The sequence below is a fragment of the Delphinapterus leucas genome, chromosome 3, assembly GCF_059928025.1.
Source record: "Delphinapterus leucas isolate spDelLeu-1000000601 "Yukka" chromosome 3, BTC_Dleu_Yukka2, whole genome shotgun sequence".
Lineage (NCBI taxonomy): Eukaryota > Metazoa > Chordata > Mammalia > Artiodactyla > Monodontidae > Delphinapterus > Delphinapterus leucas.
In genome coordinates, this window is record NC_143131.1 from 58050401 (window position 1) to 58064918 (window position 14518).

Consider the following 14518-nt stretch of genomic DNA (forward strand, 5'->3'; position numbering starts at 1 on the left):
TTATGGTACCTATGTCTTGAAACAAGCCTGCCTGGATGAAAAGAGACCTGTATGTTTGTGGGTAAAGCTGCCCCAAGTCAGAAAACCGACAAAGAGCTAAAAATAAAGTTCATTTAAGATTTGAGCTGCTAATATATAGATAACTGAGTCTATTTGCAAATAGTCTCTATATGGAACTTAATCTTTTAAGCGGCTTGAGGTAGGCTCCAGGAAATTCTTCCAAAAGGAAATCTGAAACACTGGGCACCATTAATCATCTTATTAACCTAAAGGTTTGTGACATTTATTTATTGAGCAATCCTGCCTTCCCCCAGAATAGCCCTGAATCTTTTACAATCTGTACCACGTTAAGAGAAGAAGCCCTCATCAAGGGAGAAATCCTCTGCAGGAGGGCATCCTGTTTTGCAGTGGCATTAGCTCTGAACCAGGTAAGGCTTTGGGGTGCACGTAAGTGAATTAGGAGTAGGCACGACTTTACTACTTTCATTTGTTCTTGCTTTTATTTTATCTTTTTTCCTCTGACTCTGTCATAAAGAAAAAGTCCCCATAAAGAGACCAATGCCTTTGGTGCCATGGCAACCTACATCTGTACCTCTGCCTCCAAAGAATGTTTTCATTTACAGTTGAGGGCCTAACATGCACTGCTGTTTACACGGGGCTGGCCAGGATCCTATGGAAAATCAATGAGGGAGGCTGTACTCAGAGAAATTTCTCAAATAATTAAAGTGGAAATTTCAAGTGATTCGTTTACCAAGTAACGTGCTCAGGGAATGGTTTTAATTTAAGGCTCTCCAAAGTGTGTTCTAGTAAATTCCTCAGGGGAACAGTACTCCTTGAGTTCTTGGTATTTAAAATTATTTGCCCTTTTTTTTTTTTTCTAAAAACCTGAACTACAGTTTGGCCAGATATAAAATTGTGAGGTGATATTTGCTTTACTTGAGGTTTTCTTTGGCATTGTTTTTCTGTCTTCTAGTATGGAATGTTGCTATGGAGAAATCTGAGGCCTGCCTGAATTTTTTTTTTTTTTCCCCACTTCTGAGTGACTTGATCTTGTTAGTTTTTCTCTTTTCTGTCCCTTATATCCATGGAAACATTTTTCCTTTGGGAGTTCTTCATCAGCCAGTTCTTTTCTTGCTGTAATCCTTTTTTTCTTTTCTCCTCATAATGTCTTTATACAGTTTACATGCTGGTTCTTTTTTGGTTATTCATCACTGAAAGATGCTTAGCCCAGCCACTTGCAGGAGATTCATGTCAGAAGAGAATAGCGCCGTGTTGCCACGTTCTAGGCTAGCAGGAATTTTCTTTATATCTGAGTTTTGTCTACAAATATGCATTGGCTCTATTTCTTCCTGGCCAGTGGGAGTAGGCATGTAGGTGATTTTCAGTGAAAAGTCTCTTCTCTGATGCTGCTATAAGTGACATATTGTTTCTTGCAAGTATGGCTGATCTGTGTAAATTCTTGATTAGTCTCACCTCTGCCACCAAAAGGATCCAAAGACCTCATTACTAGTTCTAAACTCTATTATCATCATTGTAAACAGGAATTTAGTACTTCAGGCTGTGCCCTCACCTTTGAGAACTACTTTGTGCACTCCTTCTGAGATATGCAGCAATGTCCTCCTCTTACTGCTTTGTCTGGAACTCGCGTATGCTCCATCTCCAGTGTTTTTGGCAATGCAGATTTCTTCTGTGGTTTGAGGTTTCTGCTATGTTCTAATTATGTCAAAGGTGGGTGTGCATTTCTATTTCTCAACCTTGTTTTTTTTTGAAAGCTCATTCCAGTGAGAGAAGGGGAAATGCCAACTTTATGCCCCCATCTTAGAACGTGGAACTCAGGCAGGCTGTTAAAACATTCAGTAATATGCCACTGTAGGAAACACTTTATAGAATGTCCATTTTTGATTACCAAAAAACTTTTTTTCTTTGTGTACTTCAAAACCCTGGGGTACCATGAATAGGACTATCCCGACATCTTAAATGATCTTTATGATAGCAGAGTAATGTTTATATGCCTTGGGGGTATGACTTGTTTTTCTTCCTTCTAGAACGAGCTGGCAAAAGCTATATCCATTTTTTCTCAAATCATGAAGCCAGAAAGCATAATCTGCACTAATTTAAATGTAAGTGACTTCTTTATGGTTTAAAGTAAGGCTTGAAATGTAATAAAATGAAGTCTAGATTTTTTTGTCTGTGTACAACAAATGACTTTTGATCTCCCAAGGTCTTCATCCATTATGTTCATTTATTGATCACTGTGTGAAAGTTATAATGGAGCCCTATGAGAGGAGTCAATACGTTCTTCCAGGAGTGTATAAATAGGTGGGCAACACAGATATGCTCAGATATAAGAGGTGGCTAAATGCTGCAGGTGTAACACATGACTACAGAAAGGCCGTCAATTTAGAGAGAAGGGAGATGGACTCTGCAGTCTCTCCACTGAGACTTAGGAAGAACCTGCGTGCTGATTACATCCTATCCATGGTACCTGACTCACGAACGGAGTCAGTACACCTACGGCATAAGGTGGCATCTAACCTGGTAAGCGCTCGATAAATGCGAGCCATTTTCATTCGTACTTTGTTGCCACCTTTTCAGTGAGCAGTGAGTCGTCTGCGCCTCCTTGGGGCAATGAAAAGACTAAGAGACTCTCCTGTCATTGACGACATCACAGCCCCCACTCAGCTAGGCCCTGCTGAGGCCCTGCTTGTATGCTGAGTACGTGTGTTGTGGGGAGTTGAAAAGAAAGCCCCTAGCGTCCAGGAACTTACAGTCTCCTGAAACATCAAGGGGTCAAGATGAACCGAAATGGGTAAACACCAGCATGACATGGACTGGGATAGCGGGTCATAGCCAGTGCGGTATTCCAGGCTGGGGAGCAAAGGGCTGGCCAGCAGGAGCTAACGGAGGAGAACTGGGGAGAAGAGTATTGTTGAGCAGTGTTCTGAAGGAGGACAGGGCTGTGGGACTGGAGGCATGGAGGTAAAAGGGCATTCTCTGTTGGGAGATTCGTTTTGCTGAGGGTTTTAGTTTGCTAGTTCTCTTCCTAGTTTTGAGTCCTTAGGCAAAGTTACTTAACCTCTACCACCCCATTTTCCTTTTATCTGAAGTAGCAGTAGTAATAGTTCCATTCTTTCACTAGGAGAATTGAAAGAATAATGCATATAAAGTAGTTAGTTAACACAACACAGTTAGTGCCTGGCATGTAATCAGTGTTCAGTGATGCTTGCTAATACCAGTAGTATTTGTTTAAAATGAAATCTGTTAAATAAAAAGGATTATTTATTTCTAACAAATCCTAGAACCGATGAACAGGAATTGGGCATAACTGCAAGCTCCCGTGGTTTTCAGTTCTGCCCATAATTATCCTCAAACATCACCCCCAGACCAGTGCCCAGATGACTTTCAAGAGAAGGACTAGATAAGCCTTTATGGTAAATTCTGGGCAACAATTTCCACCAAGAAGTCTGAGATAAGAATACCTTATATCTGACCTCATATTTACTTTTCAAAATGCCTACACAGGAGGGAAAGATGAGCCTAAGGGAACCAGAAAGATGGAGACAGTGATAGTAGAGAACCTGGGGCGAAAAAAGGGAAAGAGGTGGGTTTGGAAGGGAAGAGACTAAATATAAGAAAAATACCCAAAAAGAGATGTTGTAGTTGGCAAAGGGCAGGAGCCTGGAGTGGGGATGAGTGTCAAAGCTGTCAGTTAAGAACTTATCTGTAAAACCTGGTAATGGATCTGCTATAAACTGATGAATGCCACAAAAAAGGGAGGTAAGAGGTCCCAGAAATGAGTTTTTACGGCATTAATGGTGAGGCAGAGGAAGCAACAGAAAAAGACAGGGAAGGAATCGCACCAGTGGATCGAAACCCAAGAGAGCTGATAGCCCTACGTGCCATGGCCTCCCGCAGGCAGCCCCTGGCCCAAGACTGGGCACCTGAACAGAAACTGCAGGTCAGCCTGAAAAGCTCTCAGCTGATGGAGGCCAAGGTGGCAAAGGTCCAGAGTCCAAAAGTCCAGGTCATTTGAGCCAGTAAGCCAAACAGACTAGGAATCCTGGTCTTCCAGCAGACGCATATGTTATTTTTTTCTTCTTCTCAGCTTCCTACTGGATGTGGACGGCTCAGCTTCTCCAAGTATTAATATATTTATCTGCTTCTGAGAGAGTGGCCTGCAGATGCACTCATTTCATGATTGGATAGCAGTAGAATTGCTAGGATTCCAGATGGTTCATAGCATCAGGGGGGAAAGAAACACAGGAGAGTGTGTGAGAGAAGTTTTATGTGGTCATTAGTCGCTTTTCCTAGAGTTGAACTGGGCATGGGGGGATCAATAAGGGTTGATAAGAAATGGAAGAGAGTGAGATCGGCAGGGTTTCAGTTTATTTTAGCTAAGGTGCCACGCTAGGTACTTACATTTGTCGGTTTATTTTATACAACACTGTCAGAACAGTACTTCTCCATATTAGACATGCGGAAAATGAAGATTCAAAGGGTAAGTAAACTACCCAGGTTCTCACAGCTAATTAAATAGCGGAGTCAAAGTTTTAACACGAACAACTCTGTTTGACTACATACAAAGCCTAGGGTTTCCCCACCACTCCAGACCTACAGAGATTAGCGTTGCGCGTCCTTTATCTAGGACTGGAGCTAACTGCTTCTCCGGAATGGTGAAAGGAACACAGGATGTCAGAAAACAGACCTGCTGTTAGTGCACATACTCCGTGTCCTTGAATTTAGATTCCTCGGCTATTCAGTCGTGGCAGCAGGAACAGCTTCTCCTGGGAGAGCTGGGTTGGGGGGCGGGGAGACGGCCGATCCACGTGGTCGAATGAATGGGCATGTTTCTGGCAAGCGCTCTGTAAGGATCCTTGAGTTGATCTTGAATATGAACCATCCCCTCCATGAACCGGGTCGCAGAATTATCCATTGTCCAGAAACTTAAAGATTGTTTAAAAATTTTCACTCAGGCAATTCTTGCAAATTTCCAATCTAAATTTCTCCTATTTCAGTACAAGCCTGTTTCTTCTTCCTTCCTCGGGAATGGTGGAAAAGAGCTGGTTGCCATTCTCAGGTTTAATAATCTTTCAGATTCTGGGTCTCTGTTATTAGAGCAGGTTTTTAAAAAATAATTTAATTCCGGGCCCTAGCTTCTCCAAGGCTCAGTCATCTGCTTAGAATCCTTAAGAGCAATTTGTTAATTATTCAGAAATGGAAACCTAACAAATAGGCTGAATAGAGTCTGTTCAGTCAGTATCAGCAGAAATAAATGAAGTTTTTTTCAGATCTACTTTAAAAATTAATGCCTTACACTAAAATCTTTTCTTGCTGCCAGTTGGAATATGAACTTACCTAATTTTTCCCCTCAACTTAATTTTCTTTTCATTGAAATTGCTCCTGCTGCTGACACGACCCAGAGGGCCTGGCTCCCCATTTCCCAGCTCACGCTCGCTCCACACCGAACTGGTTGAGCACATGATCTCATTGAATTCTAATCATTTCTCTAGAAATCTAGACCCATTCTGGAATTGAATTACCTTACAGGGGAATTGACAAGTGGTGAGTTTCACTGCTTTTTTATCATTTATTTGTTAACACAGGTAAATGTTTTAATGTTTGTTTCTCCTACTCACTAAGGCCACCCTAAAGTTCTAGCTCATGCTGGGCAGTTCTAGGCCACACCGGTAGGAAAGGAGACAGGACTTATTATTTCTCATAAATCCCTCTGTGGCAGCATCTCACCTATATGTTTAAGAATTGCATTTGGCTGGAAGCTATGCAGACTCTAGAAATACAAGAGTCTATACAAATTAGAGGATTTCTTTTTCTTCCAAGTAGAAAACCAGAGGTGGTCGGTCTAGGTCTGGTATGACATTCCGTGGTGTCATCAGGGACCTGGCCGCTTGTATTTCCATACCACTATTCTAAGCACGTGACTTCTATCCGTTACATCTATTCCAGCAAGAAGTAGGAGAGTGCAGGAGGACAAAGAAGTTGGTCCCTTTTAAGAATGCTTTCCCAAACGTCTCCCCCAACAACTTGTACTTACACGTTAATGGCGAGAGCTTAATCCCGTGACCACATCTAGTTGCAGACAGACCTGAGAAATACAGTTTCTGAGTTCCGTACATGACAGCATCAGTTAAAGTTAGGAGCTCTGTTATCAAAACAAAGAAGGGAAATGTGGATATTGGTTAGAAAATTAGCAGTCTCTACCACACTGTGCTATTCTACTTCAAATATAGCAAACTTGAAAAGAAATGCAGAGATGTCTGCATGCTCAGGGCCTCTGTTCCCTTTTTTGGTCAAAGGTGTCCAGTGACACATTTCTTGAGGTCTCAGAAAATCAGAAGGGTGGGAAGTATGTGTTCTTTGACTAGTTTTTCTTAACGAAAAGTCCCCCTGCTCCTTGCTAATTCAATTTTCCTAGCCTTTTGTTTGAAATCTGTAAGATTGAAGCAATGCACTGTGCCCTGATTTAGCTTTCTTAATTGTACCCTGAGACTTCAGTTTGAGACAAGCTCCTAGCTTTAAATTTTTTCTTTGCCTTTCATCAGTAACTGCCTCATCTATGTTGACCTTCAGCAGTATAGTTCCAGGTATTGAACCTTACTCTTGAAATCCCCACTGAATCAGGGTTAGTTGCTGGAGGCAGGGGAGAAACTGGGAAAAATTAGGAAGAAAAGTTGAAATCTTTCAGAAGCACATCATTAATAGTTTCTAGCATGAGCTCCAAGAGGTTTATCCCTGTAAATTGCTAGGGGACCTACACTCCCTTTCTCATTTCTCTCTGTTGAGGGTCTACTCGGTGCCAGGCACTGCAGATGTGGCATCAACAAGGTAGACTTCTCCTTGCCCTTGATAGGACAGACCACTGCCAACCAAATTGGGATTGGTTTTTACTAACAAAACTGTTAAGAACTATTAAGACTTGGAGATTTTACCCCACTTCTGAGCTAACGAGTTAACCTGCCACAGTTTTGTGGATGCTGGTAGAGAACACAAGACACCGAGAGAAGAAGGACAGTTTATTACTCACAGCAATAGCAGTAGCCAGCGGATTAGCATTTTTGCAGCAGTTTCTCGAGCCCAGTTCCCACAGAGCGACATGAAGAGGTCTATATGCTTCTTGCGCACACGAGATTATATTTTAAGAGAGGAACTGTGAACTTGGGGAACCCCAATCTCTTAAATTGGACAGTAAGCATACCTGCCCTCTGCTTTGGATGAGACACTGTCTGTCTTCCCAGGCTGCTGGCTGTACAAACATCCTTGAAAATACAGTCGGGACTAAAGACAGTCAGTGCTTGTGCCTGACTGTGAGAGACCCACGGAATGTTCTCTCCCTACAAACGGTTTTGCCTGTGCTCTAGAACTCAACTTAGATCAGGGCTTTTGGAGTTAGGCTACTTGGGGCCATTTCATTCTGTTCTTCAGGACCAAAGATAACCCCTCATCCCGATCACCTGCTCAACAAACATACAATGTTATAAAATGGACTATTAAGAGAACTTAGTTGCTTTGGTATAAGAAAGGAATATCTCTCCCAGAAAAACTATCTTTCCTAAAGATCAAGAGGCTTAAAAATGTTTACACCCTTCGATTTTGTAATTTCACTTCTGGGAATCAAGTCTAAGAAAGTAACAATTTTTTAAAATGTATGACATTTATTGATATAATAAAGTATGGTATTGCTTTATTTGATTTATATGATGGATTGCTATGCATTCATCATTAAAAATGAGGTTTTATTTTTTCCTAAAACTTCTTGATGCTATGAGAAAATGTTCACTTTATAATAATTGACCAAAAAGCAGAATCAAATTGGGGGGGTGGGGGGGATTAATATATTTGGAAGATAATACATGAGATTGTAAACAATGGTTAACATTAGTTGGTGAATTCTGAGTTATTCTCATTTTCTTTAAACTTTGCTGTATTTTTCAAATTAGACTAGTGAACATTGGTAATTGGGGTGCGGGGGAAATGCGTTCTTTTTTTTCCTTATGTTAATTGTATCTGATGGAAGGTAGTTAGTGGTATCATTTTGAAAGCCAAGTACAAGCACCCAGTTTTGATAGCTATAGTATAAATAGGAGTGCCTCATTAAGACTTTAACCGGCTTCCACTTTATACTTGAACAATCTGTATGCCTGCAATTTCCTAACCAAAAAAATTAAAAGATAAAGGTATCTTTTGACCCAGAGCCAGTCTTATGAGATTGTCTGATTGTCATATCCTCTGAATCTAGAGGAAATAGGGAAGAATCTAATAGTAATGTTTGTTGGGGACCTCCTGCGTGCTGATATTTCATTTAATGTTCACAGTAATTCAAAATGTGAGATGTAAAGGTATTTTCCTCATTTCACAAATAAAGATACTGAAAGAGATTAAATACCTGGCCAGAGTCACTTGGCTGTAATTGCCAGTGCCAAGACTCTGACCCAAGTATGTCAGACTCCAAAATCCATGTTCTCTCCATTTCTGCCTTTTAGCAAGTTTTGAAGTGGTGGTGTTTTGATTAGCTGTTGGAAAACAAGTTTTGGTTGGTGGCCATTCATTCAAAGCACCTTTGAACTTGAGCAAGCAAATGAATTAGGAAATGGCATGAAAGCAGGGTAGATGCCTATAAATGTAGGCTTACCTCACGGGGTACACTTCTCAGTGTTGATTACTAGCTCAATCTTGTTTTTCTTGTTTCTTCTTTTTCTTCAGATTATGATCCATATCCAGTCAAACATGTTGAAAAGCCTAACAGACATACTAAAGGATGCTACAGAGGGAAATCTATCAAGATTTGTGAAAAAACATGTGTTCTCAGAAGAAGTGGTGAGTAGGCGGCTTCCACAGAAATCCTGTAAAGGTGCAAGAACACCCTTTAAACTGTCCACTCGATACCTTAATCCTGTAGGCCACCTCTTTAAAGAGACTGTCCAATCCGGCAACCTCTCTGTTGTTCCTGTGGCTAGATTTCTATGTGTGGGTGCAGACTTTTTTTTCCTCTAACACAAGAGAATTTCCTCTGAAATTCTAGGAAAACTTGTTCCTTTTACATTGTTCTCTTCCCCACACTGTCTTCATGGGTGTCGGCCCTCTTCTTTTCCTTTTTCCTTTCTCCTTAAGCATCCAATTCCTTCTCCCCACTCCCCACTCTCAGTTGATGACCTTGCTTCCTGTTTCACAGAGGAAACAGAAGCAATTAGAGGAGAACCGCTGCCGCACCAACAGCCTCCTTGTCCCTCTCTCTTTCTGCTCAGCCTTCCCTCCTGAAGCCGTGGTGACTGTAGGCACCTCTCTAGAGCCTGGGAGCCCATCCCCACCCCCAGCCAGCCCAGGGCATCAGCCCAAAAGTTGTGTCACCTTCTTTTGAACATCGTCACTATTGCTCACCTTACCTGTGGATCATCCCCAAAGGCAAACAGTAGGCTATAGTATCTCTCATCTTAACAAAAAGAAAATCTCCCCTACCTAAACAAGTAAAAAGACATACTGGCCTAGAGGGGTGGGATAGGGAGGGTGGGAGGGAGGCGCAAGAGGGAGGAGATGTGGGGATATATGTATATGTATAGCCGATTCACGCAGAAACTAACACACCATTGTAAAGCAATTATACTGCAATAAAGATGTTAAAAAGAAAGACCTGCTGGGTGTTTAGATAGGAAGACTCAACCTCATAAAGTCAGTTCTGCCCAAGTTAATGTGATAATGTAACATTTCAATAAAAATACCATTAGGATTTTTTCTGTAGTTAAGGTTTAGTAGAAAGAGCAAACTAGCAAGAATAGCTGGGAAAACTCTGTGAAAGAAGAGGTGCTAGACCTGCCGGATATGAAACCATATTAAAGCTTTTCTAATTAGAACTGTGGTTTTAGCTCCTGAATAGACCAACTAATGGAACCATATAAATGCTTTGCAAAATTATAAAATAAAGTTAAATAAAAATGAAGAGAAAGAAGCAATTTCTAAAAATTGAAAGCAAAATGAAACAAATGAACCTTGTGCCATACTGATGGCTTAAGCACATAAAGAGGAATTATTGTAATTCATTCGAAATTTAGTAATTTGTACATCGCTAGTCATATATAACCTACAGGGAAAAAAGACTGTGAGGAAATCATAAATTATTGGCAGTGATCATATTGTTAGTAATGATACTGGTATAGTCATTTTGACTAACCAAGGGGCCTGTGTTGGTCCTCCCCCAGCTTTTCTCCCTTTTCCCTGGCCTTTGGTAGCACGGTCCCAGCTGGGTTCCGGCTAGCACCTGAGATGGCAGGTTGGCAGCAGAGGGCAGGTGGCAGCTCCCCGCCTCTGCCGCACTGTGGCCTTCCCAGCCCTGTTCCATTCCTCACTCCCACCTGAAGGCTGTGTAAAGGGAGCTTGTCGGGAAACTAACTGGTTATGATTAAATTTAAAGCTTTTTTCTATTTGAGGTCTTAGCTCTGTGTAGGTTGTGACCGACCTAAACCTTTTGGGAGTGTGTTCAGAAAAGTAGGGGAACTAAAAATGTAAACTGGTTTGAAAGCACACGATCATGTGCATGTGTGCGCAGCACTGACACAACTTCTGCTTTCTCACTAGCACTGATGTTAATCCTTCCTTAGACCTGGCCCGTCAATATGTTGCCTGAATTATGTGACTAAAGCATCCAAACTTCACACTGAAAAATACTGTTTTTATCTGATTCTCCCACCCCCCCAAAGCCTGTAAGGCTGATTTACTTAGAAAGCTCACCCTCTAGTTCAGTGTATCCCCTGGTTGCTGTGAGGCTACCCAGGGAACTGCTTGTTGAGAAGTGAATTGATCCCTAAAACCCCAGCAGCTTTTGAGCTAGTTCTAAATATCTTTGTAAGATTGCATGTGGAGTCTTATGTTGTAAAACTCTGCATTTTACAAATGCTCTATTTAGTGTTTACGCCACCAGTTACTGGACATGTTTAATGTGTGGTGAGGTGCTGTTGTGCCCCTAGAGGAATGGTGAAAAGAACTGCGGACTTTTCTGCAGCACCGTGACGGAAACCACTCCAACGTGAACTGTTTCCTCATTGACTTCTTTTTTAAAACTTAATTAACAAACAATGTCGTACCAACTGTTTTCTGCTTCAGTTGTAGGATGGTCCTAGTGATACCATTTCATATTTATTTTTGTAGTGATTTAAGAGAACTGAGGTAGTTTAAAAAAGAAAGAAAGAAAAAAAAGAACTGAGGTAGTATCTGCAGTGAGAGCAAGGTTACCTCCAGCTTGGCTCACCTGCTTTGCTTCTTTTGAAAGCCATATGCTGCTGCATCTCACCCTGAACATGAGGACTAAACAAGCTATTCTTTTTAAGAATGTTAGAAGTGTTTAAACTTTACCTGAAGGTTCAGTGGGGAGCCCTTGTTTGAAAAGAAGGTGTGCAGGTTTGTGTTATATTACACAACCTGTGTATATGTGATAGACTCACATTCACATTCTAATTTTGAGCTCACTCATTTTTGTAGAATTAAATACCATTCGTACACTTGTGACGCTAATATTTATACCTCTGGTCTAGACCTCGCCCCCATGCCTCATGATTGTGTAGCCAATAACCTCTGGACATGTCTGCCTAGATGTTTCACAGACATCTCAATCTTGTCCAAAACAGAACTCTTGATTTTCCCTCTCCAAATCTCATCCTGCCATCTTCCCCATCTCAGTTAATGACACCCCCCATCTCCAGGTTACTAAAGCCCAAATTGCGAAGATGTCTTTGATGCCTCCCTTTTCCTCTCCCCTTCAACAATAAATCCTTTGAGTTTAATCTCCAAAATATACTTCATATATATCTACTCCATCTTTTCTATACCTTTCCCAGTCTAAACCATCACCTGCTCTCATCTGGCCTATGATGGGGGCCCCTAGATTAGTCTCCACATTCTTGTACCCTCCAGTTCTCCACTCAGCTTTTTAAATCTAAATCAGATCATGTCCCAGTTTGGACCTTCTGATGGCTTTTAGAATAAATTCCAAAAAACTTACCATGAAACTAGAAAGCCCTACATCATTTGACGCTGCCTCCTGCTCTGATCGTTAAATTGGACACACTTGATTCCATGCTGTTTGACCTCCTTTCCCTGGTATGTTTCATCCTATATTATGGGCCACTTGAACCCCCCTTTTATAAAATACCAGGGGTGATTTTTAAGTACTAATCTTGAATGTTGTTTATAGCTTATGGAATCCCTTATAGTTAGTTACACCTCTGTGTGCCCCAGTACCCTGGTTTTTACCACTTTAGGTGCACACTCTTTTTTTTTTTTTTTTTTGCATTTATATCTCTGCTTCTTGGAGGATAAAAAGAACAAGGAAGAAATCTTGCAGAGATATAACAATCTGCTCTTCTTGCTTTTTTTTCAGCTGGTCAAAGTGAGGGAAAAGGTGAAGGATGTGCCCGCTCTTCTGGCCACATTTGATGAGCTGTACGGGAAACTGCACATAAATGGCCAGGTCACCACTTACACTTTGGATGCTCTGCTCTGCCACACCCCCAGTGACAGGAAATCCCACACGGTGCTATTAAACAAGAGGACAGTCAGCCGTCGGACCTTCCAGCCGCTCAGCCAGTCCCTGTGGGCTGAGTAACCCTGAGTTCAAACCATCCGTGGGTCTGCGTTGGAGGGGGCCTGCTTCTAGTGAATTATTGGCTTCCTAAGAAATCGGGCATCGTACTCCAGTGCACAGTATACTAACACTTGGTCTCCTTAAATTTCCAAAATCATTGAGCACTGGCATGCTGCCTTGAGACGTTCATATGTTGTGCCACCAGGAAGATCCAGATACAGGCAAGCAGAAAGCTCGGGCTCCCGTGGGAAGGAGGCTTCCCCTTGTAAAGGGCTGAGGATGCTTGAAGGAACATGGTCACAGTCTCCAGGGGAACCCAATAAGCACTAACAGGAAGGAATTTCACTATAAGTGGCCACCTCCAGCTAATTTTCAGGGGAATAGTGGTCTGAAACCCTACTCTACCATGCTGGGAAATAGCCCAGGATTTTCTCACTGCTTCTGTCATCACTTACCTGTGACCCTAGACAAGATAATACTTGAGCCCTCAGTTTTTCATCTGTAAAATAATAGTGCCTGTGTGAATCTCCATATTGATTTGATATTTTCATTCAACGTTCAGTAGGGTCAAGTTTTCTCAAAAATAAGACAAATTAAAAGGTTCCTGAGAAAACTCGTTGTTTTCTCAGCAGAACAAACAAAACCAGAATTTAACTCTCAGAACTGATCATAAGCCAAAATTTAAATGGTTACCACTTTGGTCATGGGCAATCCACGTGCTTTTCAAAATAAGTGCCAATAAAAACCACATAACGCTCTCTGTATTCCTTAGTTTTCTATATAGGTCATAAATATTTGGTCCTATATTTCGTCTCGTTTGTTAATGATTTTCTCTTTTCTCTCTTTGGATGTCTTATCTTTTATAAATATATATGTCATGACAGCAGGTCAGAGCTTCCTCGTAAGGATCTGCCTCTTGATGGTTTGAAGGCCAGCACCTGGGGGGGTTCGTTTTGCCTTTTCTTTCTGAGGGCCCACATGATGGTTGAAGCCTCCCAGCTGTCCGCCTGGAGTGCTGCAGACTCCTTATTCAGTGCTGTTTCAAAACCCGGAGATAACTCTAACTTTACTGTTATTCATAGAACCAGAAGTTCTAGAGTAGGAGGAATCTTCTAAGTCTCCTCCTCAGGTCACGGAAAATGTCCTGTCCAAATTGGTGGAGCTGAGATTAAAATCCAGATTCCTAGTCTCATTCCCTTCCCACTGCACCACATGATGTCTCCTCAGAGAAGAAACAGGAGATTCTCTTCAGAGATAGAGCACTAAGAGCTCCTTGACTTACTGTGTGGCCATGGGCTCCCCTCAATCTCCTCATCTGTTAAACAGGGATAATAGTAATACCACCTCGTGGACTTACTGTGGACAGAATGAGGTAATAAATGCAAAGCAAGCTGAACACTACCTGGCACAAAGAAAATGCTATATAAACATTAACTCTCGTTATTACTGTCAGTAGCATTCAGAGTGCTCGCACCTAGTTGAAGAATTACATAAACAAATGAGTTCTTCCTCCTGTTCAGAAATATCAAAAGAATTTCTTTAGCTTATGCTCTGTGAAGCATAAGCTTCATTTAAAGAAAATTCTCTGCCTCATAGAATCTTAATTACATCTTATGTGTGTCTGGTGTTTTGCAAAAGAAAAAAAAAAAAGGATTTAAATTTCTCTACCTTCAAAGTCTTAGGGAATAATAGGGCATGCTTCCTGTCCCTCAACTTATCTTTTATCTTCTCCAGCATTCACAGAGAGCATTCAAACGGCTATTATGCCCTGGGTGAATGTGGCCTTGGTTGTTAGCTAACAACTATTCATTAGCAAAAAAAAAAATAGATCGTGAGCAATAAATAGCAGCCATGACCTTCCCAAGCCCTGCTGCTCTGAGCAGCTGCCGGCTGTGGTTCTCTGCGGACTGCAAAACCAGGCTCTTTGACCTG

At 41.5% G+C, this 14518-nt stretch overlaps 1 protein-coding gene across 3 annotated transcripts in view; it reads left to right on the forward strand.

The window, feature by feature from the left end:
• Nucleotides 1–13383, forward strand: part of PTCD2 (pentatricopeptide repeat domain 2) — a 28110-nt gene extending 14727 nt beyond the window's left edge. For 2 of the 3 annotated variants that reach the window (XM_022595454.2, XM_022595462.2), the window contains exons 7-10: nt 315–428; nt 2046–2120; nt 8719–8832; nt 12383–13383. In XM_022595454.2, the coding sequence (XP_022451162.1) occupies nt 315–428; nt 2046–2120; nt 8719–8832; nt 12383–12607 (528 nt within the window). In that variant the 3' untranslated portion in view covers nt 12608–13383. The remainder of the gene's footprint in view (nt 1–314; nt 429–2045; nt 2121–8718; nt 8833–12382) is intronic. The other variant, XM_022595472.2, reaches the window with a different exon arrangement.
• Nucleotides 13384–14518: the final 1135 nt, after the last annotated feature.